We start from the raw sequence: 24,085 nt of genomic DNA, 5'->3' as shown, positions 1-24,085 counted from the left end.
CTCAGCAGTGTATTTCAGTCAGTCTGCCTGTTCTGTTCCCCACTCTGTCTCTGGTGAACCCTCTCACCCTCCACACCTCTGGCCTGTACCTGTTCTTGTATGCATAAATAAATCTTTGAAAAAAAAAAATCACTTTGGACTGCACAAAGGAGAGCTTTGAAAGTTAGAGGGAAGAGTAGAGATTGACCGAACATGTCAGAAGGTTCATTTCCATAGGCCTAGGAGACAATGGAGGTGCTTACAGAAATAGGCACTGAGGACAGAAGGGTAGACTATCATGTACAACTATCTAAGTGATGGGGCCTCCTTGGTGGCTCAGTGGTTGAGCACTGGGTTGCGAAGCTGCCTGCAGCCTCTGCAGCACCGGTTCGATCCCCGGCTGCTCCCTGGCCACCAGGCGAGGGTCCCACATGGCGCGCAGACCTCTCCTGCCGCCCGCTGCTCCCCTCAGTGGTGTACTTCGGTCCTTCTGCCTGCTCTGCTCCCCGCTCTGGCTCGGTGAATTCTCTCACCCTCCTGCGCTTCTGACTGTACCCAGTGCTTGTATAAATAAATAAATAACTCTTAAAAAACAAACAAACAAACAACTATCCAAGTGTTGTTTAACCGTTAAAACTGAAACCAGAATGGACCTGGAGGATGGACATGTGGATGGTAAGAACCCGTAGAGTGTTTAGTTTCCTCAATCCATAATTTCTTGTATCTTACGGCATTGTTTCTGGAAAGTTTTTGAGAATATCATCTCTAAGGTCTTAAAACTGAAGGAATGTTTAACATTGCAAATAATAAGGTAGGGATATCTGCGCAAAGTAGGTAGGTTTATTTCAAGAGCTGTCAGAAGAAAAGCCAAGGACTTCAGACTGAGCTAAGCAAGAAGCTAAATACTAGGTATGAACTGAACTATGTCCAGAGGGCTTCTCAACAAGCCCTTTTACTCACATCGCAGTTCAGCCAGCATTGCCAGCTATAAAAGTATGACTTCTAGAATTAGGCACCACACAGGAATTCTATGTCTGCCATTTGTCAGCTTTGTGACCTTTAACAAGTTACTATACACTTTATATATAGTTTTATCCCTGCCCCCTCTTTTTACTTTACACTATAGATCCTCCATCATAAAATGGAAAATATTGTCTGTTTTGAAGGGTTGCTGTGAGGATTAGTTAATAATATATTCAGGGAACATGTCTATTATACAGTTGGTACTATGTATGTGCTATTCTCTATCTAGTATTTAATTTAATATGACTAATTCTTGTGGCAAGGGAGGAGATAAAAGTGAAGCATGTGAGTCATAAGGACAAAGGCCCAGTAGTTAGGAGGAAGGACACTGGAGAAATGAAAGGCTAGCTGCACTAGTTTCCAGCATCCCAGGGCCGATTCTCTTATTTTTTACCTTGATAAAGCACAAAATGAGATTTCAATCTTTTGTTTTTGCTTGCAGGGAGGGCAGAGGTCCAACTTAATATAGCATAATAAGCCAGCAAGCCAGGCTATAGATTGGGATCAGAACACCACCGGGAGAGGGCAGAGGAAAAGAATTCCAGGTTAAGGTATGAAGGATTCTGAAAGCTACACAAAATACAAAAACATGTTCCATGTTCATTAGGACAAATGCCTGACCCCAAGCACGTATTGGGTGTTGCCGTACTTGCGACACAGATGGGAAACACCCATGCTTTGGACAAGTTTCTCCTGTTCTTTGGGTGCTGAGTGTAAGGTGGTACTTCTAAGTTTGCAGTATCTATGAATGCCAAAGGGGTCCTCCCTACTAGCATCTACTGAGAAAGTCTGAGTAATACCCCTCAAAAGGGCAGAAAAAAAAAAAGACACCAAATGACCTAATTTCCATCTCCCTTCCTCTTCTCCCCAGTAAGGTGTTTTGACTCTTCCCTCTTTGCCAGAAAGTAAATATAACCCAATGTTGAAACACACACAACTGTCTCCAATGACTTAGATTTAATCATCGGAAGCAAACTAAATGGAAAGCTTACAATAGAGAAGAATTACATGTCAGTGCCTTTTGCAAACTGAGCTGGGACAGAAAGGGACCGGGGGCTGTCCCTCAACCTGATCCCTTCCAAACAAAGACATCCAGTGTCCCTGACAGTCTGGCTCAGGGAGAGGGAGACTGCTGGCTCTGTGTGCTGAGGTCACCTAGCCCACCGATCACTCCTGGCCAGCATCAGGAGCACCACCTTGCCGGCTCTGGTCATCACCCTTCTTTTTGTGACCTGAGACGATGTCATCAATCCGCAACAGCAGGACTGCAGTCTAGAAGAAAAACCACCGCCCCAAAGAGGTCAGTAGAGAACATTTTTCTTTTAACTTACCACTTAGTTCCTCCCACAGAATTACCATATTATCTGAAATCTACCTTTTCAGAGTCTTGAAATATAAAATGCAGTTCTTTCTAAGCAAAGGATGTAGCTTATGCTGTTACCTTGCTTTTTATATGAGCTAAAGATAAGTAGGGGTGGTAGTGGGATTCCTTGGGAGATCTTTGGGGAATATGCTCCCTTCTATAATTCTTCCCTTCAAGATTGGATTAAACACACTGGTTTCTGGTTATCTCAAATAGCAAATGCCCCAGGATGCCTCACCTCCACTGCTGTTTTATATGTTTGGAGCTTCACCGCCAGTGGTTCCCAGATGCCCAATTCTTTCATGTCCACCAAAGTACCTGTTTCACCATTTACACCCCAGGTCTCACAATTCTCCTGGGTATGTTTAGCCTGTAATTGAAATAAGCATACACAGTTAAAGAAGATACGAGGAACAAGGAAACTGGCAAATCTGCACTTGATCTTAGCCAAAAGGCTGAGAAGCGATAAACTGGCAAATCTGCAAACCTAATCTAAAATTACTGGATTGGAGGGCCTCTCCGGTGGCGCAGTGGTTGAGCGCTGGGTTGCGAAGCTGCCGGCGACCTCTGCGGCGCTGGTTCGATCCCCGGCTGCTCCCCGGCCACCTAGGGTCCCACATGGTGCGCAGACCTCTCCTGCCGCCCGCTGCTCCCCTCAGCAGTGTGCTTCGGTCTTTCTGCCTGCTCTGCTCCCCGCTCTGGCTCTGGTGAATTCTCTCACCCTCCCGCGCTTCTGACTGTACCCAGTGCATGTATAAACAAATAAAAAAATAAATAAATAAATAAAATAAAATTACTGGATTGGGGACTCCCTGGTGGCTTAGGGGTTAAGGCTCAGTGCTATCACCACTACAGCCTGAGTTCGATCCCCGGCTGGGGAGCTCACCCACATGGCCCAGCAAACCTCTATCTTGCCCACTGCTCCCCTCAGCAGTGTATTTCAGTAAAGCTGCCTGTTCTGCTCCCCGCTCTGTCTCTGGTGAATCCTCTCCTCACCTCACACTTCTGGCCTATACTCCAGTTCTTCTATGCAAAATAAATGAATTAAAACAAAACAAAACAAAACAAAAACAAACAAACAAACAAACAAAAAAAACGGGCCTCCCCTGGTGGCGCAGTGGTTGAGTGCTGGGTTGCGAAGCTGCCTGCAGCCTCTGCAGCGCCAGTTCGATCCCCGGCCGCCAGCGAGGGTCCCACATGGCGCGCAGACCTCTCCTGCCGCCCGCTGCTCCCCCTCAGCAGTGTATTTCATCAGTCTGCCTGTTCTGTTCCCTGCTCTGGCTCTGGTGAATTCTCTCACCCTCCTGCGCTTCTGACTGTACACAGTGCTTGTATAAATAAATAAATCTTTAAAAAAAAAAAAAAATCTTGACCCCTGAGAAATGCAATAAATAAATAAATAAATAAACAAACAAACAAACAAATAAATAAAATTACTTGGTTGGAAAGGAGGTAATGGCAAAGACAGCAAGAGCTTTTAAGGGAATAAGCTATGAGGAGAACCTGACCAGATAGAAGTAAACCATCCTCTTAGGTCAAACACAGACTTCCCTAATCAAGAACATGGAAAGGAACTTACCCGGAGGGAGGTAAGTAGACGGATGGTGCTAGCCCCACAGTTCTGGATAAGGGTACGGGGGATGACTTCTAGGGCCTGGGCAACAGCCCTGTATGGCCACTGCTCCACACCAGTCATGGCCTTGGATTTTTCTGTCAAGGCATGGGCCACAGCCATCTCAGAGGCCCCACCTCCTGGTACCAGCTGAGGGTCCAGAAGAACATTACGGCACACTTGCATGGCATCCTGGAGGTTGCGTTCTACTTCCTTGGGAAAGTAAACATAGCATGAAATCAATCTTTGATGACTCGAGGACAAATCAGGAGTACCAGAAGGCTTCCTGATTGCCAGGTTTAGTCAACCACCAAAGGAGGGTAAGAAAGACTGTTACAGACCCTACCAGGCTGGGCAGACGCTATTTACCTTGGAAAGACACATAACTATGACTGCACGAGGGAGAGGCAAAGAAGGTGTCATCTGGTGAAAGTTCTGTTTCGTTCATTATACTAGATAAAAGATATACCTTACTTTGTTTTGTTCTACTTGTATCCTTTCAGAGGTTGCACGATATAGTAAAAACTCTTATTTATTAGTTATGTGCTTTAGGGTAAGCTACTTAATCTCCTCTGAGAAACAAGTAATATGTGTCACTTCAACCTAAAAAATAAGGATGCAGTGTTGCTTGGGGCTGGGGAAATGCTGAGTCATTATTCAATATAGGTATTATGTCTCAGCTTTTCAAGATAAAAAAGTTCTGGAAATCTGTTGCACAAGAATGTGAATATGCTAAAAAATGGCTAATATGATAAATTTTATTTTATTTTTTTACAATTAAAAAATAAAAATAGTTTTAGAAAGTAGGCTATAGATACAAATTAAATGCCTGCAAATGGGCAGCAGGATGATTTTAGGCCCTCTGGGAAACTCTCAAGAAACATATTGACTTAGCTCATTTAGTCACATTTCCAAGGGTGACTCACCGAAAGAATCTCTTTGCTAGCCCCCCGGAGGAGAATGGTGCAAGCCTTGGGATCCTTGCACTCAGTGATGAAAGTAAAGTATTCATCTCCAATTTTCTTGATTTCCAATAAGCCTGCTCCTGTGCCAACATCTTCTTCCCTTAGTTCCTCTGGTCGGCTGACTATCCGGGCCCCACAGGCTCTATAGCAGGGGTGAGGGGTTGGTGAAGAAAATTAGATGATGCCAGATACTGTGAACCCAGCTTCTCATTACCTAGAGCCTGTGTCTGGGACGATAAGGGCAAAGTAGACTGCTAGAAACATTTCTATATCACCTTAGAGATCTTGCCTGCTAGGTGAAATAGATTCTCAAACATATAAAGGTGAATTTTCCTAAACTAATATGGCCTTTAAAAAAAAAAAAAAAAGATTAATTTATTTATTGCATACAAGAACTGGGGTACAGGCCAGAGGTGCTGGGTTGAGAGGATTCACCAGAGACAGAGTAGGGAGCAGAACAGGCAAAGTGACTGAAATACACTGCTGAGGGGAACAGCAGGTGAGACAGGAGAGTCTGCTAAGCCATGGCCGGACAGGGATCGAACTTGTGCTGCAGAGGCTACAGATAGCTTCACAGTGCTGTGCTTAACCCCTTGAGCCACAAGGGAGGTCCTAACATGGTTTTATAAATAACAATGCATACCTAAGGTAACTACCAGAACTAGGTTCAACTGAAGATATATTCTGTGGTTACTAAAAATTGGACTAGAAAGAACTGCTATTAGAACTTGAGGCCAAAGCTAGGACTGCACCAAAAAAGGGCAAACATCAAGCAAGAAAGGTGAATGAATATGTAAGCGTATGTTTCACTCAATTTTAATGAATATAGAGCTAATTTATTTTTCACTTGTTTATATAGGTAGAGTCAACTATAGCTATGCATTTATGCACAGAGTTATGCAGAGTTTAAAATTCAACTGGAACCTGTGGTATCTGATGGTGGGGTACATTTACTATCTTTTTATACAAATACTAAAAATGGATGATATCCGAGCAACATCAATGGCAAATTTTTTAAAAAAGATTTATTTTTGCATACAAGAATTGGGGTATAGGCCAGAGGTACTGGAGGGTGAGAGGATTTACCAGAGACAGAGTGGGGAACAGAACAGGCAGACTGACTGAAAAAACTGCTGAGGGGAGCAGCGGGCGAGACAGGAGAGGTCTGTCATACCATGTGGGTATCTCCCTGGCCGGCTGGGATTGAACCTGTGCTGGAGAGGCTGTGACCAGCTTCACAGCGTTGCATTCACCTGTCCTGCACCACGGGGGAGGCCCAGTTAATGTAATTTTTATTGCATTAATAATTAATATTGCATTAACAGCAGCTGAAGATCCAGTCAAAGAACTCTGATGATTCTGGTACATTCTGAGTTAGTTAAAAGACTACTCTGTAATGGCCCTACTAATGCAGTGATCACAAATATCTAAGCTGTTCACACCCGGTTAGAAGCAATATAGAAAATACACATGGGGTAAATCACTGCTAGACTAGAGGACTTCAAAAGAGGGAAAACAATTCAACCAGGTTACTTTCACCTTAACTCATTTGGCTGAATATCTCCTACATTAAGCCTTTTCAGGTAATGATGACTACTCTCAGGTGCCCCACCTCCTGGTACCAGCTGAGGGTCAAGAAGAACATTACAGCACACTTGCATGGCATCCTGGAGGTTGCATTCTACTTCCTTGGGAAAGTAAACATAGCATGAAATCAATCTTTGATGACTCGAAGACAAATCAGGAGTATCAGAAGACTTCCTGACTGCCAGGTTTAGTTAACCACCAAAGGAGGTTAAGAAAGATTGTTACAAACCCTACCAGGTTGGGCAGATGCTATTTACCTTGGAAACACACATAACTATGTGTCTAAGAAGCTACCAAATATAAACACACGGGAAAAAAGATGTCATTCTTCACTGGCCTACTCACCTAGCAATGCGATTATTGTCTGTCTTCCGGACTCTTCGGATAGCTGTGATATTGGCCCGCATGAGGTAGTGCTGAGCTAAATCTGTAAACCAAGAGTAGAGGTGTCAAGGTGGAAGCTGTAACTCCTGGGTTCTGAATTGGTTTTATCCCCAATGTATCCAAACTTGTTTATTATGTATCATCTATGCCAACATGGGGTGGGGAACCACCCATCTTCTACCTCAAACACAGGCTGGAAAAATGGAATCCTACCAGAGATCCCCTTTTCCGTGATGACCACGTCAGGCTTTAGGTGGATAATGTCCTCACAGAGCTGCTGGATGTACTCTTCTTCCATCTGGAGGATTCGGGTGAAGTCTTCCTCTCGTGTGATCTCAATGTCAGTCTGCGTGAAGAAAAGTGACTCTGATTCAAAATCCTTAATGGTGAATCTCTTTGGGCTCATCCCAACAATGATGTTCCCTCCACCCAATCCTCCTCTCATGTATCCCAGAAAGTATGAGTCTGAATAATGTTAAGAAAAATGTTAAAAAACCATGATCCCACATCGCTTGTCAATTTAACGCAATCATCTAATTTTAACCCCTCAGTTAGTTAAGAAAATGGAGTTCATATTCTTAAAGCAATCAACAGGGTTTGTCTTTTTTTTTTTTTTAAAGATTTATTTTATTTTTATGCATTTAAGAGCTGGGGAACAGACCAGAGGTGCAGGGAGTGAGAGGATTCACCAGAGACAGAGTGGGTAACAGAACAGGCAGACTGACTGAAATACACTGCTGAGAGGAGCAGCGGGCAAGGCAGGAGAGGTCTGCTGCACCAAGTGGGTTGCTCCCTGGCCAGGGATCGAACCCATGTTGCAGTGGCTGCGGTTAGCTTCACGGGTTGCGTCTTAACCCCTTGCGCCACCAGGGAGGCCCCAGTAGGGTTTGTCTTAAGGCCTCTGATCACCCAGTTATATGATACCTCAGCTATCCTGTAAGTGTGTAGGATAATTCTTCTTAGCAATTAAACTGATTCTTAAATCCCAGTCCTTAACAGGTTTCAATTATTTTTTTTCACCCAAGGGTAGAGTCTTGTGTGCTTCCTAACCCCCAGAAATTTTCCTTTAGCAGTTCAAATGAACGTAGGGCTAAATTAACCCCTACTCTGTATTCTACTGATGCATTCGGAAAGGTGGCACAGTAGTATGGTATTGAAGCCAAAAAGAGTTTATTTTACTTATTTATTTATTAAGAAAATTTATCTATTTATTTATACAAGCACTGGGTACAGTCAGAAGCGCGGGAGGGTGACAGAATTCACCAGAGCCAGAGTGGGGAGCAGAAGAGGAAGATGGACTGAAGTACACTGCTGAGGGGAGCAGCGGGCGGCAGGAGAGGTCTGTGCGCGCCATGTGGGACCCTCACCCGGGGGCCGGGAATCAAAGCGGTGCTGCAGAGACTGCGGGCAGCTCTGCAACCCAGCGCTCAACCACTGTGCCACCAGGAGAGGCCCAAGAGTTGAATTTAGATCTGATTTGGCCAATACCAACTGCATTTCTCAAGCAATTAACCTCACTTCTCTGAGCTTCAGATTCCTCATGTGTAAAGTCATTACAACTGTTTGAGAGGGTTGTTGTATGAATCAGAGATTATATTCGCATGAAATAATAAATGCCTTTTATTTCCCTTGTGCATACTGCAGTATGTTATTATGTAACTTTTAAGGAATAGCCAAGAACCTTACCTGGCTTTCTCCTTTCTTGTATTCCAGAGAAGAATCCAGCAGCACAATGCGAGGATTCTTGATATAGCGCCGCATTCGTGGATGGGTCACATCCTTGTTAATCATGACACCACGTAAGACACATGAATCTTCAATGATGCCTCCAGGTATCTGAGTGATAGATGCATTTTAAGCCACAACCAAGAGGAGACAATTTATCAACTTCCTTCCCTGATGTTCACCTTTTCCCAAATGACACTATTTTCAGGTTTCTAAAGTATCTTCCTCCCACAAACCTCAAAAAATACAGTTCTCACCAATCTAGTACGCAAAAGTAGTAGGGCTATAACCAACTTGAAGGTCAGTTAGACACACAGAAATATAGTGACCAACAAAGATTTAAAGAGGCTCATTTCATATCTACTTCCAGGACAGTCCCAGAGAATTTTAGGTGTGGGGCTCCATCTACTGGCCACAGGCTATACTGCTACTTTTTGTTCTTTTAAGAAATTAGAGATGGAGCGTTTTCTGGGGCTTATAAACAACATAGTGGAGCTGTTGTTTATATTCTGACCAGTTAAGCATGCAAACGCACAAACATGGAGATGCCAATATGCCTATCCCAAGGACTTGTAAATCCTGTGTAGGTAAATTATTTCAGCTAAAAGCAAAAATTATTTCACAATTACTCCTTGGGCTCCTCTTTCAAGTTGGTTTTTAGGCAGCAATTATTGTTCTTCCTACTTTGAACTATAAAGACATCTTGCTTTGATTTATGCTAGGAAATAATCTGTGTACAAGTACACATTGGACGCTTACTTTTTCCACCCTTGCGTATTTCTTGATATCAATCTCCTTCCGACCATTCTCCTCAAACTGTACAGTTTTGACAGCATCCAGGGCAATGTTGCAAGCCAAAGAGGACCATCTACCGATTGCTTTGGTAGTAATGGAGCTGTTGATGATGTTCAACATCATATCTCGGTTATTGACGTCAACAGGGGAACTGGAGAAAAGAAAAAATAGTAGTATGTTTTGCAGGGATCTTCTTTAAATAAAGAAGTCCCTAACCTCTATCTCAGTGATATATATTAGTGGGCCAAGAGACAGAGCTACAGGAAACTGTTCCTTTGTAGGGAACTAAAAATGACATCAGGAAGTAATCTTGTACATTCCTCTGCTTTTTACCAAGATTTTTTCAAGATCCCTTGAAGGTGTCTCAAATCTTTGGGTAATCTGTTCCCATGTTTGACAAGTCTGCACAATTACATTCAGAGCACATCTAGTAAGTTATACATGGTATGCCACACAGTATTTTCTGTTTTGGGGTTAGTCTCCACTAAAGATTATGTACTTGTACATAGAGACTATTTAGTATCATAAAGTGGAGTTGCAAAATTCAAGGTATTTTCCTTTATTTATTTTAAAAGATTTATTTATTTATACAAGCATTGGGTACAGTCAGAAGCACGGGAGGGTGAGAGAATTCACCAGAGCAGGGAACAAAACAGGCAGACTGACGAAATACACTGCTGAGGGGAGCAGCAGGTGCAGCAGGAGAGGTCTGTTGCGCCATGTGGGACCCTCGCCGGCCAGCCGGCCGGGGATCAAACCAGCGCTGCAGGCAGCTCCGCAGCCCAGCGTTCAACTGCTGTGCCACCAGGGGAGGTCCCAAGATTTAAGGTATTTTATTCAAATTTTCATACTGCTAAAATTGCTTTTTTAACCATCTAAGACACAAAATATGCAGTTTTTAAGCTGATTAATGTGTTTAGGAAAGACACATTGGCTCCTAAATATTATCTAAGATATGTAGGAGTTACTCCTTCAAAAAAAAAAAAAAAACAAACGATTCAGCTCCACACATTTGATAAACCCTGTGAGTATCTACATTCTCAGAGTTTATGTTACAAAAATAATTTCTATCAAGCACCTTATTCCTTAAGAGTGCTAGAAAGTGGGGCCTCCCTGGTGGCGCAAGGGTTAACTTTTAGCGCTATCACAACAGCCTGAGTTTGATCCCCAGTCACAGAGGTCTGGTGCAGCAGACCTCTCCTCTCCAGAGACAGGGTGGGGAGCAAAACATACAGATCTACTGAGATACAGTGCTGAGGAGAGCAGCGGGCCAGACAGGAGAGGGAGGTCTGCTGCGCCATGTGGGTTTGGTCCCTGTCGGGGTGATAGTGCTGAGACTTAAACCCTACGCTACCAGGGAGTTCCGTTTTATCTTAAAAAAAAAAAAACTTTTAAATTTATGCATGCAAGAACTGGGGTACAGGCCAGAGGTGCGGGGGGGGGGGGGAGCGGTGTGTGTGTGAGAGGATTCACCAGATACAGAGCGGGGAACACAGCAGGCGGATTGACTGAAATAAACTGCTGAGCAGAGCAGCAGGTCAGCCAGCAGAGGTTCTGCTGCGCCATGTGGGTAGCTCCCTGGCCAGGGATCAAACTCATGCTGCAGTGGCTGCGGATAGCTTTATAGGTTGCGTCTTAACCCCTTACACCACCAGGAAGGCCCCATTTTATTCTTTAAAAAGTTTTTTAATAAAAAATCTCTCCTGTCTTGCCTGCTGCTCCCCTAAGCAGTGTCTTCGGTCCGTCTGCCTGTTCTGCTCCCCACTCTGTCTCTTGTGAATCCTCTTACCCTCCCACGCATCTGGCCTGTACCCTGGTTCTTGTATAAATAAAATAAATCTTTAAAAAAAAAAAAAATCGCATTCTGCATTGTGACAACTTAACGAACATTTCCTAAAGTTAGAAGTTACATATTTCTACATTCCTACACTGCCTTTTTAGCACAGATTTATAGATTAATGGAAGTTTTTCAGTTCCAGTCCTTTTGATTTTAATGGAAAATTTCTGACTATATCCCCCACAGCACTTCAGAACACTGAACTAGAAATAATCATACAAGATGTTTGGATATTATATAACTAAGACTTGAATATTATTTAGTTATTTTGCTCCTCATTTCCCCCATCAGAAACAAAAATCTTAGGAAATAGGTTTATTTACATTTCCCATGACAGTGTCTAACATGGGAAACTTGAAGATAGCATGTAACCAAAATGTATTTTGAAAAACTGATCCTAGCTCCTTTCATATTTGTCTATTTCTTTTATAAAAAAGATTTATTTATTATATTAACTTTTGAAATACGCTGCTGAGGGGAGCAGCACATGAGACAGGAGAGGTCTGCTGTGCCATGTGGGTTAGCTCTCTGGCTGGGGATCAAACTCGTGCTGTAGTGGCTGCCAATAGCTTCACTGTGCTGAGACTTAACCCCTTGCGCCACCGGGGAGGTCCCAACTTAATTTTTAAAAATTAATTTTTTATTTATTTATGCATAGAAGAACTGTGGCGTAGGCCAGAGGTGGAGGGAGTGACAGGATTCACCAGAGACAGAGTGGGGAGCAGAATAGGCAGATCTATTGAAGTACACTGCTGAGGGAAGCAGTGGGTGAGAGAGGACAGAGGTCTGCTTCGCTATGTGGGTCAGCTCCCTGGCTGAGGATTGAACTCGTGTGCAGTGGCTGGTGATAGCTTGATACCACTGAGATTTTAACCCCTGTGCCACCAGGGAGGCCCCCATATTTGTCTGTTTTATATCCTTTCTCATTTTATGAAACTTTCATTTCCCTATGGTTTTAATTGTGCTCTCTTCTTTGTTTCTCCTTCTTACAAAATAACACTAGGTTACAAAACCACTTCTTATTGTGTGACTTTGTCTGATTTTCTTTCATCACCTAAGAATACATGTGTTGCAGGTCTCCCATATTTCATACTATCTCTTCTAGGGTCCCCAGTACCTGATTTTCTTAAGGGTGCTGATCATATCATCCAATGCCTTTCGGTAAGCACTGATCACCACCGTTGGGTGCATCTGCTGTTCTAGAAAGTGTTCAGCCACAGATAGCATCTCCCCTGCTAGAAAAGGAGACAAATACCTTGTTTAAAAAAGGCACCTGGATATCAAGGCGACATCATGACGCTTCTAAAAATAACTTATCTTTTTTCCTAAAATAGACTCGCCCAAAAGATGTGCCATATGTTAATGCTATTCCACATTTTACACTTTGTACATGTCAATTCATAAAAGAAAAAAATCCTTATCACATACATCTACACATATATATATATGTGTATATACATGTATATTTTATAAGGACAGGTTTATTAGGAAAAGGAGAAAGAGGAAAAAAAAAAGAGGTACCTGCACAGACATGGATGGGCTGAGACCTGTTGCTGCTTTGCAAAGGGAAAGGTTTGTGAAAAGAAATGCCTGCATAGTCAACAGGCAGGTAGAAGAGCTGCTCAGATATATTTTAAATTATCAAAGAATGATCCCCAGAGTTTAGTTAACCTCTCTCTCTTTTTTAAAGATTTACTTACTTATACATGTAAGAATTGGGTACAGAACAGAGGAGTGTGTGTGTGGGGGGGTGTTGAGAGGATTCACCAGAGACAGAAAGGGGAACAGAATAGACAGACTGACTGAAATATACTGCTGAGGGGAGCGGTGGGTGAGTCAGGAGAGGTCTGCTGTGCCATGTGGGTAGTTCCCTGGCCGGGGATTGAACTTGTGCTGCAGTGGCTAACGCTAGCTTCATAGGTTGTGTCTTAAAGCCTTGTGCCACCAGGGAGGCGCTACTTAATCTCTTGATCTAACTAAGTATTTGCTTATCAGTTTCCTAAATTAATGGGAAATAGTATCCTAAAGACTCTGATATAGAAAAATATATAAGGGAAAAAAGACTTATTTACTATTATCTCAACACCTAGAATACAATTAAACTGTTGGTAATAAAAACAACAAAACATAAAAAACACACAAAACCTTATACCTGAAAGAATATTGACAAAAATATACAAAATTTATCCATCTTCTGGGCCTCCCCGGTGGCGCAGCGGTTGAGCACTGGGTTGCGAAGCTGCCCGCAGCCTCTGCAGCGCCGGTTCGATCCCCACCTGCTCCCCGGCCACCGGAGGAGGGTCCTACATGGTGCACAGACCTCTCCTGCTGCCCGCTGCTCCCCTCAGCAGTGTACTTCGGTCCTTCTGCCTGCTCTGCTCCCTGCTCTGGCTCTGGTGAATTCTCTCACCCTCCCGTGCTTCTGACTGTACCCAGTGCTTGTATAAATAAATAAATCTTTAAAAAAAAAAAATCCATCTTCTGGGTGAGGAATTATTTAAAAAGGCTCCTTTTGAAAATTATTTTTTTATTAATACCCACGCAAAATACATGTATAGACATACACTAAAGCTTGTCTCTAAGAGTTTAGAAATGCACATTTTGGGTAAACCAAAACAAAAAAAAAACCCACACAAATTGCTTGTATTACCTGTCCACTGACACTTTTTTTTTTTTAAAAGATTTATTTATTTATGCATACAAGAGCTGGGGCACACGGCTAGAGGTGCGAGGGAGTGAGAGGATTCACCAGAGACAGAGTGGGGAACAGAACAGGCAGACTGACCAAAGGACACTGCTGAGGGGAAGCAGTGGGCGAGTCAGGAGAGGTCTGCTGCGCCATGTGGGTTGCTCCCTGGCTGGCAGGGAATTGAATTCACGCTGCAGTGGCTGTGGAGAGCTTCATAGGTTGCACTTTAACCTTTGTGCCACCAGGGAGGCCCCAATGACACTATTTTTTAAATTGAGTTATAACTGACATATAACATTACTTTCAGGTGTACAACATGATATGATATTTGCATATATTGTTAAACAATCAGCACCAGTAAGTTTAGTTTTTTTTAAAGATTTATTTATTTATCTAGTCATCTATCTACCTATCTACCTACCTATCTACCTATCTACCTATCTATCTATCTATCTATCTATCTATCTATCTATCTATCTATCTATCTATCTATACATACAAGCACTGGGTACAGTCAGAAGCACGGGAGGGTGAGAGAATTCACCAGAGCCAGAGCGGGGAGCAGAGCAGGCAGAAGGACCGAAGTACACTGCTGAGGGGAGCAGTGGGTGGCAGGAGAGGTCTGCGCGCCTTGTGGGACCCTCCTCTGGTGGCCGGGGAGCAGCCGGGGATCAAACTGGTGCTGCAGAGGCTGCGGGCAGCTTCGCAATCCAGCGCTCAAACGCTGCGCCACCGGGGAGGCCCACCAGTAAGTTCAGTTAACCTGTTACCTTAACAGTTAAAATATTTTTTCATGTTAAGAACTTTTTAAAAAAAAAAAAAGATTTATTTTATTTATTTATGCATATACAAGAGCTGGGTGTAGGCCACACGTATGGGGGTGGTGGTGAGAGGATTCACTAGAGACAGAGTGGGGAGCAGAACAGATGGACTGACTGAAATATACTACTGAAGGGAGCAGCAGGTGCTGAAGGGAGAGGTCTGCTGCGCCATGTGGGTTACTCCCTGGCTGGAGATTGAACTTGTGCTGCAGTGGCTGCTGATAGCTTCTTAGGGCTGAGACTTAATCCCTTGTGCCACCAGGGAGGCCCAAGAACTTTTAATATCTACTCTCTTAGCAACTTTGAAATAAGGCATTATTAACTAGTCATCATACTGTACTGACACTAATTTTTAAAACTTACACAAATGTGCCAGAGGTCACATATATGTTCTTTGGCATTTGCTCAAATGTCTGAACTCAGTATTTTATATCAATTCCTAAATGACCATCATGTATATTAAAGGAAAGATAATCAATGAAAAAATATATTAAAAATGCTTGAAAAAATAAAAAAATAAAAATGCTTGAGCAAGCAAACTTAGAAAAGGTTATGTCCTGTTAAAGAATAATCAAAACAGTCAATAGTAGAAAAATGTCTTCAGGGGTGGCCAAGTTGATTTTGTTTCTTCTTTCTTTTTAAAGCTACTCAATCTAAGATAACCAAACTCACACACTTAATTTACCTAAATCTCCAGGACTGCCAGCCAGAAAATTCTGCCTGATAGTTAAAGCTTATCTTCTAGCTTATCTTCTAGTGAGAAAGCAGTCTCTCTCTCTTTTTTTTTAAGATTTATTTATGTATACAAGAGCTGGAGTACAGGCTGGAAGGTGTGTGGGGGGGGGAGGGATGAAAGGATCCACCAGAGACAGAGTGGGGAACAGAACAGGCAGACTGACCGAAGTACACTGCTGAGGGGCGCAGTGGGTGAGACAGGAGAGGGCTGCTGTGCCACGTGGGTTGTTCCCTGGCTGGCCGGGGACCAGGGATCGAACTCATGATGCAGTGGCTGCGGACAGCTTCATAGGTTGCGTCTTAACTCTTTGAGCCACCAGGGAGGCCCTGAGAAAGCAGTCTTTCCTTCCTTTGTCATCCTCCAAGTCCAGATGTGGTCATAGGAGCAACCCACATGGAGCAGCAGACCTCTCCTTACTCACCCGCTGCTCCCCTCAGCAGTGTACTTCGGCTGATCTGCCTTTTCTGTTCCCTGCTCTGTCTCTGGTGAATCCTCTCACTCCCCCACACCTTTGGCCTGTACGCCAGCTCTTGTAAGCATAATAAATAAGTCTTTAAAATAAAAAATTGGTTCTAAAGATTGATTAGTTGGTGGTGACTATTTCCATTCAACTCACCATACTCAAAATGCAGTACAAAGGCATTTTAAAAATAATTTAAGGGGGCCTCCCTGGTGGCTCAGAGGTTAAAGACAGGCTATCAAACTATCACCAGCCACTGCAGCAAAGTCTGATCCCCGGCCGGTCAGGGAGCTAACCTACATGGTGAAACAGACCTCTGCTCTGTCGCCCACTGCTCCCCTCAGCAGTGTATTTCAGTTAATCCGCCTGTTCTGCCCCCCACTATCTCTGGTGAATCCTCTCACTCCCCACACCTCTGGGCTACACCCCAGTTCTTGTATGCCTAAATAAATATTTTATTAAAAAAATAAGTTATTTTTTGGGTACGATTTTAAAATTTTGTTATTTATTTATGTGACTTAAAAAAAAAGATTTATTTATGCAAGCAAGATCTGGGGTGTAGACCAGAGGAGTGTGTGTGTGGGGTGGGGGGGTGGGACTGGGAGAATTCACCAGAGACAGAAGAGGTCTGCTGTGCCAGGTGGGTTAGCTCCCTGGCTGGGGATCAAACTTGCGCTGCAATGGCTGTGGGTAGTTTCATAGTGCTGACACTTAACCCCTTGCGCCACCAGTGAAGTCCTGTGATTTTTTTATTTTAGGAGGCCCTCTAAAAATAATTTAAAATGTCACTTCTTTAAAAGTTATTATAATTTTGTTGTAAGTACTTCATTTTTAGGCATATGAGCCAACATTATAACATGGTACCCCATAATTTGAAACTGTTATTTCCTAACAATGTGTTGCTGCAATCAGATGTTTTAAAAAAATCAATGATTCCATTATAAAAACGTCACCATCAACTAAAAAGTTATATAAAAATTATAGGCACTTTGCCAAACTTTTAGTAGTGATTATTTATGATACTATGGGGAGCAAAAAATTAGCCATTAAAACTTTAATACTCAAAATTCATTATTCTCAAGACTCTGTATCTGTTGCTTTGCTTACTAATTACTTTATTTGTAACCCCAATAAAAACATTCATGACACTTTCATGGTCAGAGACATACAGAGGTGAAAAGTTTGATTGACCAGAGCACACACTATCCAGATGAACTCGAATAAGGCAATGCTCTGTATTGTTTCAGCTCATATTGTGAACAAGTGTCCTTCCCATGGTATATTTAGTACCATTTGTTGATTCCACTGTTTAAAATGGCTCAAGTGTAGTGCTAAAGAACGGTTTAGTGATGCCAAGTGCGAACAGGCTGTGATATGTCTTATAGAGAATAACCCATTAGCCAAACTTCATTTATGTATGAGTTATAGTGCTGTTTGCCATGAATTTAATATTAACAAACTAGCAATATACTTAATAAGGTATATTTAAGATAACACTACACACACACAATAAAGGATATGTACATACACATGAGTTGATGAAATATGAGAACCTCATCCTGTATTTCCCATAAGAGCTATGTATTCTGTAATTCAGTGTTGGTGGCTAACCTTACAGAATATAACTTTCTTTGAATGAGAATAGGTTGTATTTTATTCAAACATTTACAGTTCATCCTATATATTGTTTTATACTTAAGTGGGGACAGTAAAAAAAAAAAAACCAGCAACAAGTTATTTCAATATTTGTAATTAGACTGTTAACTGAATTTCATTCTTAAAATATAAAAGGCTATTTGTGGCAAAAATCTTTACATTTCAACCCAACTTTCTTTATCAATCTTTCATTTCCCTCTTACCCAGAATAATTACTGATGTGGTCCCATCTCCAACCTCTTCATCCTGTGTCCGGCTAATTTCAATCATGGACTTGGCTGCTGGATGCTGGACTTGAATCTGAAAAGAAAAATGCAGATTGTTACTGAATCACTACTACTCAAAGACCTCTTAACCCATTCTTAATTTTTTTTAATTTAAAAAAAAAAATTTTTTTAAAGATTTATTTATTTATTTATTTATACAAGCACTGGGTACAGTCAGAAGCGCTGGAGGGTGAGAGAATTCACCGAGTCAGAGCGGGGAGCAGAGCAGGCAGAAGGACCAAAGTACACTGCTAAGGAGGGCAGCGGACGGCAGGAGAGGTCTGCGCGCCATGTGGGACCCTCCTCTTGTGGCCGGGGAGCAGCTGGGGATCGAACCGGTGCTGCAGAGGCTGCGGGCAGCTTCGCAACCCAGCGCTCAACCGCTGCGCCACCGGGGAGGCCCTTAACCCATTCTTGATGCTAACTAACTCTAAAGAGTCTAGCTTCCATGCATCTCTTTTCCTTTGTTTTACCACAACTTGAAAGATTGTAGCAGTTCTCAAAACATTTAAGTAAACCATATTTCCAAGTCACTTTCTTTTTTTGGGGGGAAAAATGCATTTATGCCAACTGAATTATTTAAAGTATCTTGAAAACAAAATATTGTCTCTTTGCTTATTTACTGGGAACACCACTGCTGTGACTGAACAGTGTCCTCTAAAAAGATATGCCGAAGCCCTAAAACAGGGAAACGGAATTTAATTGTTACAAATGGGGTCTTTCAGGTGTAATCAAGTTAGGAACATTTGAGACGTTAGGGTGTCTAAATCCAATCACAGATGTCCTTAATATAAAATATACACAAAGACAATGCCATGGGGATGGAATTTTATAGGTCAAAGAATGCTGCAAATTACCAGAAGCTAGAAAAGGCAAAGAAGGATTGTTCCCTAAAGACTTTGGAAGTATGGTCCTGCTGACAACCTGATCTCGGACTTTTAGCCTCTAGTCTATGAGAAAATAAATTTCTTTTGTTTAAAAGTCACTCAGCTTGTGGCAGTTTGTTATAGCAGCCCTAATAAACTAATCATCACCTCTAATATCATGGGTGGGTCCGCTAAAGAACTGTTACAAAGCAAAATGAAAAGTCACACCTCTCGAAGAATGGCATTGCCATCATTGGTCATCACAATGCCTCCCATTGGGTCCAAAAGCATCTAAGACAAAAGCAAAAGTTATAGTTAACTATCCTGGTAACATCTGGAGGTAAAATTTGTAGTCTGAGTATTTCATTAAGAGATAAACCTACCTTCATCATGGACTTGGGTCCCAAACAAGTTCGGATGATATCTGCAATAGTCTATTGGAAAGAAAACATTAAAAATGCAAACACAAATCAGAGAACATTATGATAGTGGGTTAGGTTGAAGGGGCATGTATGACCCACAGGGTCAGTGTTTGAATGATGACACCTCTTTTTTTCCCCAAGCAGTCCTTTTTTTTTTAAGATTTAGTTTTATTTATGCATACAAGATCTGGGGTGTAGGCCAGAGGTGTGTGTGTGTTGGGGGTGGGGTGGGGGTTGAGAGGATTCAACAGAGACAGTGGAGAGCACCGGGTGAGACAGGAGAGGACTGATGTGCCATGTGGGTCAGCTCCCTGGCTGGGGATCCAACTCATGCTGCAGTGGCTGGTGATAGCTTGAGAGCACCAAGACTTTAACCCATTTGCCACCAGGGAGGCCCCAATGATGACACCTCTTAAGTAAATTTAGGAACCACTTTAGATACAGCATATCATGTAGCTTATTCTGTGTTTTCCCATTTTGGGAATGCTTTCAGGGTGACGTAGAAAGAAATAACTTTTCACAGGAATAAAGGGGAAATGTGTCCCAGAGCTTGAGTATCCTAACAGTCCCAATAACTGGAAGTGTATGCCTTAATATTTCTTTTCATGACAGTGGCTCCCCCCATCATGCTAAATCATATCTAGGGTTAATTCACTCAAAAGCATTTACTCAATACCCATTTAGAGTGGGCACTAGGAAAATAAAAGGGAATTAATACAATTTTTTCCCCCTCAAGTAACAAAATCTAGGTTGGGAGACAAACACAAATGCAATATTACAAAACAATACACTGCAAAAGAATTATGCACAATATGAGAAGGCTATTAGGTTTCAGAGGGAGGATTTCCTTTTCTGTAATGTCCTGAAATAAAGGAGGTGAACAATTGCTTTGCCTAATTCAAACAAATATGTAAATGCTAATGAAAGTTGCTGGAGGCAAACGGCTATACTTTACAACCTCAGCATCACCAACATATACACTGTTGTGTAAGTGCTGCTCACCGACAATCGCACATGGAGCATGCTATCAAGAGCTATATTTCAAACACTTAAAAGACAGGCTACCTTGGCAGCATTGATGTTTCCAGATTGAACTTTTCTTCCAGATTCACGCTTTGTGTTCTGGCCTGAAATAGGTAAGAACAAAAGGCAATAGCACGGGATTGCTCTGTTTTGCTTAAGCTATTTATTCAACAACCTTTGAAAATAACACAGGTTTCACAAATTATACATAGATAAAAGTTTATCAAAATGGATACATTAAATGTGGCTTATTGTGTGCCCACTATAACTCAAAAAACTGTTAAGAAAATAAACAAATGTGGGCCTCCCCGGTGGCACAGCGGTTGAGCGCTGGGTTGTGAAGCTGCCCGCAGCCTCTGCAGCACCGGTTCGATCCCCGACTGCTCCCTGGCCACCGGAGGAGGGTCCTGCATGGTGTGCAGACCTCTCCTGCCACCCGCTGCTCTCCTCAGCAGTGTACTTCGGTCCTTCTGCCTGCTCTGCTCCCCGCTCTGGCTCTGGTGAGTTCTCTCACCCTCCTGCACATCTGACTGTACCCAGTGCTTGTATAAATTAAAATAAATAAAGCACAAATGTTTAAAAAAAAAAAAAAAGAAAATAAACAAATGTACCTATTGCTACTTACTTTACTTCAAACCATCACACTAAGAACAAACCACACCCTCTCTTCTTTGGAATCTAGTCATTGTGTTCACTTTAACCACTCATATATTTACACAAGAATTTATAACCCGAGGTTCATGGATGGGACTTGGTGGGACAGTGAAGTCCCTGAGAGAATAAAAAATGAGAGCTACTGCATTTTTGTCTTAAAAAAGGATCTATAACTATCTCTATATTCTCAAAGGGTTAGTGACCCTAAAATGCAAATTAGTGCTTTATATAGAGCTTGGGGGATCATTGTTTTTACTTGGATAGGGGAATCATACTGACAGTCACAGCGTAATTAGTGATACCCCCCTTGCTGTGACATGACAACACTCTCATGTAAGTACCCCATTTTGTAATATACAATAACCCCATGCTCAGAGAGAGTAAGAATGCTTTAATAACTCATTCACCATCACTAATAGTCCACTGCGTATTTTAACAGGAAGCCTAACCAATGACAGCGGTTAATGCCAGGGATTAAAGCAGACTTGAAAAAGGGCTTCACAATGTCCCACCACTCAACCCAGCACCCTCTGAACAGAGAAAAGCTAGTTGTTATAGCCAAACCAAGCCAGGATGCTTATTTCCCTCCTCTCTCCAAATTAAACATCCCCCTACAACTTAAATCTACAAATTTTTAATCGTCTAAAAACTTTCTTAAGATTTCCTATTTCAGGCAATTGTAATTAAAACCCTGCACGGAGCTGTCGAAGAGGTACAGTGGCTTAGGGCTTTTTCCTAAGTAAATTTCTGTGTACAGAAAATGGTGAACGGAGGGAAAATGGTTAATCAGGTTCTTAGGAGGTCCGCAGATGGGGTGCATAAGTCACATACAGAATGGAAACAGAGCAGGGGAAGACAATGTAGGTGGGCCTCCTTAGACAGCAATTTGAGATGTTCCGGAAGGGTGAAGAGAACCAGGTGAGAAATTTGGGAAAACTCTCTTGGGAGTGGGAAATTTGACAAGACAGGGGACACTGAGGGAATAATCAACTACCTAAGGAAGGCCAATAAAGAAAGTAAGGATACTTCGCAACCGGCGTTGCTGAACGGAAATTCAAGGCCTGGTATTGGAAAGACGCCAAGGATACCACTCACTACTTAAGGATGGGCCAAGACCATAAAGTCAGGCCTAACTAAAAAACCATTATTCACTCAGCCATAAACTGCGAGGAAGGAGGAGGGGCGGGAGAGACGAACGAGACACAGTGGATCCCGAGGCGAGTGCCCGTAAGGACAAGCGGATCGGCGAAGAGAAGAGCGGTTTGCGAGACAGGGAATGCGTTAAGAGAAGGCAGGAAAGTGGAAGAGGCTTCCCATGAGAACGATGCCTGGAAAGCTCAGCGGCCGGACCGGGGCAGGTCTGGGCTGGGGCAACACTATAAAAAGTGTGGCGAGAGGAGAACAAAAAGGGGTCCCTCCCTTGCTTTCCCACAACTCACTGAGCACGAGCACGGGACGATGGCCCATCATGGCGGCGCGATGTAGAGCCGGGTACCCAGAGCTGAGGGAACCGGCAGAACCTTCTGGAGAGAGAACCAGAGAGAAGCCTAGAAAAACGCTGCCTCCTCAGGGCTTACACCTAAACCCGCTACTGGGCGGGTTACCGCCAATCACCGCGCCCAACCCTTTGACCGGCAGAAAAACAGGCCAATTGGCATTCTTAGCTCCGCCTCCTACGTCAGAACGGCAGGGCAAGCTAGTTAGAGAGAGCGCGACGCTAGCAAGGGGAGAGCCGGCGCACTTGCGCAATAGGGTGGCCGCTCCCGGCCACGTGCGGCGCCAATCTCCGCGCAAGCGCCCAAGCGCGGCAGTTGGTCAGCTCGACACTGCGCATGTGTATCAGCTGCGAGGGCGGGTGGTGGGATTGAGGCTTTCGGTTGGCACCACATGTGAGGTTAGTGAGCTGCCTTGCGCTTCAGCTGGTTCAGGTCGAGACGGGCAAGAGGGAAGTGGCAGCTTCTTCTCCTTGGTTCCAGCCTTAGCAACGGGGCGGGGTGGACAGAGGAGCGGAACTTGGAGCACCAGGTGAAGCAAGACCTCAGCCATTTGACGCAGGGTGAAATGGGAGTTGTAGTCGGAAGGGGCTGGACTGGCCGGTAACCAGCCTTTTTTGGGGCACGCTGGGAGTTGTAGTTTTTTGTCGCTGCACTGGTGGCTGTGTGCGGACCTTTCTCCTTTTAGGCAAAAGCTTTCTACTTAGGTTGTGAGCAGTACCAGAGGGTGATGGCCTTTCCCCGAGTTATCTTAACTAAAACATTTTCTCAAGTGTTCCTTGTAGTACTTTGAGATTTTTCTTTCTTCACGGCTATTCCCTCTCCTGCCCTTCTCATCCATTCGCCGCAGGTGCTCTAGCTATCATAAGAAGCCGTAGTTTTAAAATTACTATCCAGGAGAGAAAAAAGGACTGATAGGACACAGAGTAATTGCCCGTTTGCAGGACACTTTCGGGTTTGGTTAAATGGCTATTTTGTCCAGGAGGAAAAAAGAAAAAAACAACCAACCAACAAAACAGTAATCATAGGAACGTCTGTTTCCCAAACTAGTGAATGGACTGTTGAGAGCACAAGCTATTCAAGAATAGTATGCTTTTCCTCCCAAATTGGAAGAGACTGAGATTTGTAGGAGAATTTGTGAAATTGTCGATATTTGTGAAATTGCCGATATTAAAATACTAGTGTGGGTTGTTAATCATGTGACGCTAAGATTCTTTCCCAGGCACCACACCTTTGGTGTTCAGGTGAAGCAGCATACTAGTCATCCTACTAACAGAAAAGGTGCGTGTCAGAAGCTCTTCTTCCCTTCCCTTAAAATCCAGGCTTTATCTGATCAGCATTGGGGAGAATGCTTCTGGCTGTATGTATTTTTTTTTGTTACTTGGCTAACTGGAAAGTGTTTGTATTTGTTAGGCATCCCTCATTAAATGGAAACATTGCTGCATTCCCAGGGCCCAGAATTGGGTCTGTTTAATAGATGCTCAATAGTTCTTTGTCAAATGAATATATTCTTCTTTTGCGTCTCTTCTTAATACTTAGAACAAGACTTGGGCCTCCCTGGTGTTGCAAGGCGTTAAGCACAGCACTGTGAAGCTATCCGCAGCCTCTGCAGCACGAGTTCCATCCCCCAGTCCACCAGGTAGCAACCCACATGGCGCAGCAGACCTAGTCTGTCTTGCCTGCTGCACCTCTCAGCAGTGTATTTCAGTAGATCCACCTGTACTCCTCC

The 24,085-nt window shown here is 43.1% G+C and overlaps 1 protein-coding gene across 1 annotated transcript; it reads right to left on the bottom strand.

Moving 5' to 3' along the window:
* Positions 1-1,947: 1,947 nt before the first annotated feature.
* On the bottom strand, positions 1,948-22,467 carry CCT3 (chaperonin containing TCP1 subunit 3). The gene is made up of 14 exons (XM_037499222.2): positions 22,303-22,467; positions 20,252-20,313; positions 19,148-19,198; positions 18,993-19,055; positions 17,836-17,932; positions 12,388-12,505; positions 9,398-9,584; positions 8,600-8,749; positions 7,127-7,259; positions 6,875-6,956; positions 4,904-5,084; positions 3,945-4,190; positions 2,604-2,735; positions 1,948-2,274 (listed from the first exon to the last, which is right to left on the bottom strand). The coding sequence occupies exons 1-14, from the start codon at positions 22,331-22,333 to the stop codon at positions 2,170-2,172; spliced, it is 1,638 nt and encodes a 545-aa protein (XP_037355119.1). The 5' UTR covers positions 22,334-22,467; the 3' UTR covers positions 1,948-2,169.
* Positions 22,468-24,085: the final 1,618 nt, after the last annotated feature.

Source organism: Talpa occidentalis, unplaced genomic scaffold (assembly GCF_014898055.3).
Source record: "Talpa occidentalis isolate TD23 unplaced genomic scaffold, MPIMG_talOcc4v2.1 talOcc4.9, whole genome shotgun sequence".
NCBI lineage: Eukaryota > Metazoa > Chordata > Mammalia > Eulipotyphla > Talpidae > Talpa > Talpa occidentalis.
The sequence above is the reverse complement of the archived record's forward strand: the minus strand, read 5'-3'. Positions and strand labels throughout refer to the sequence as shown.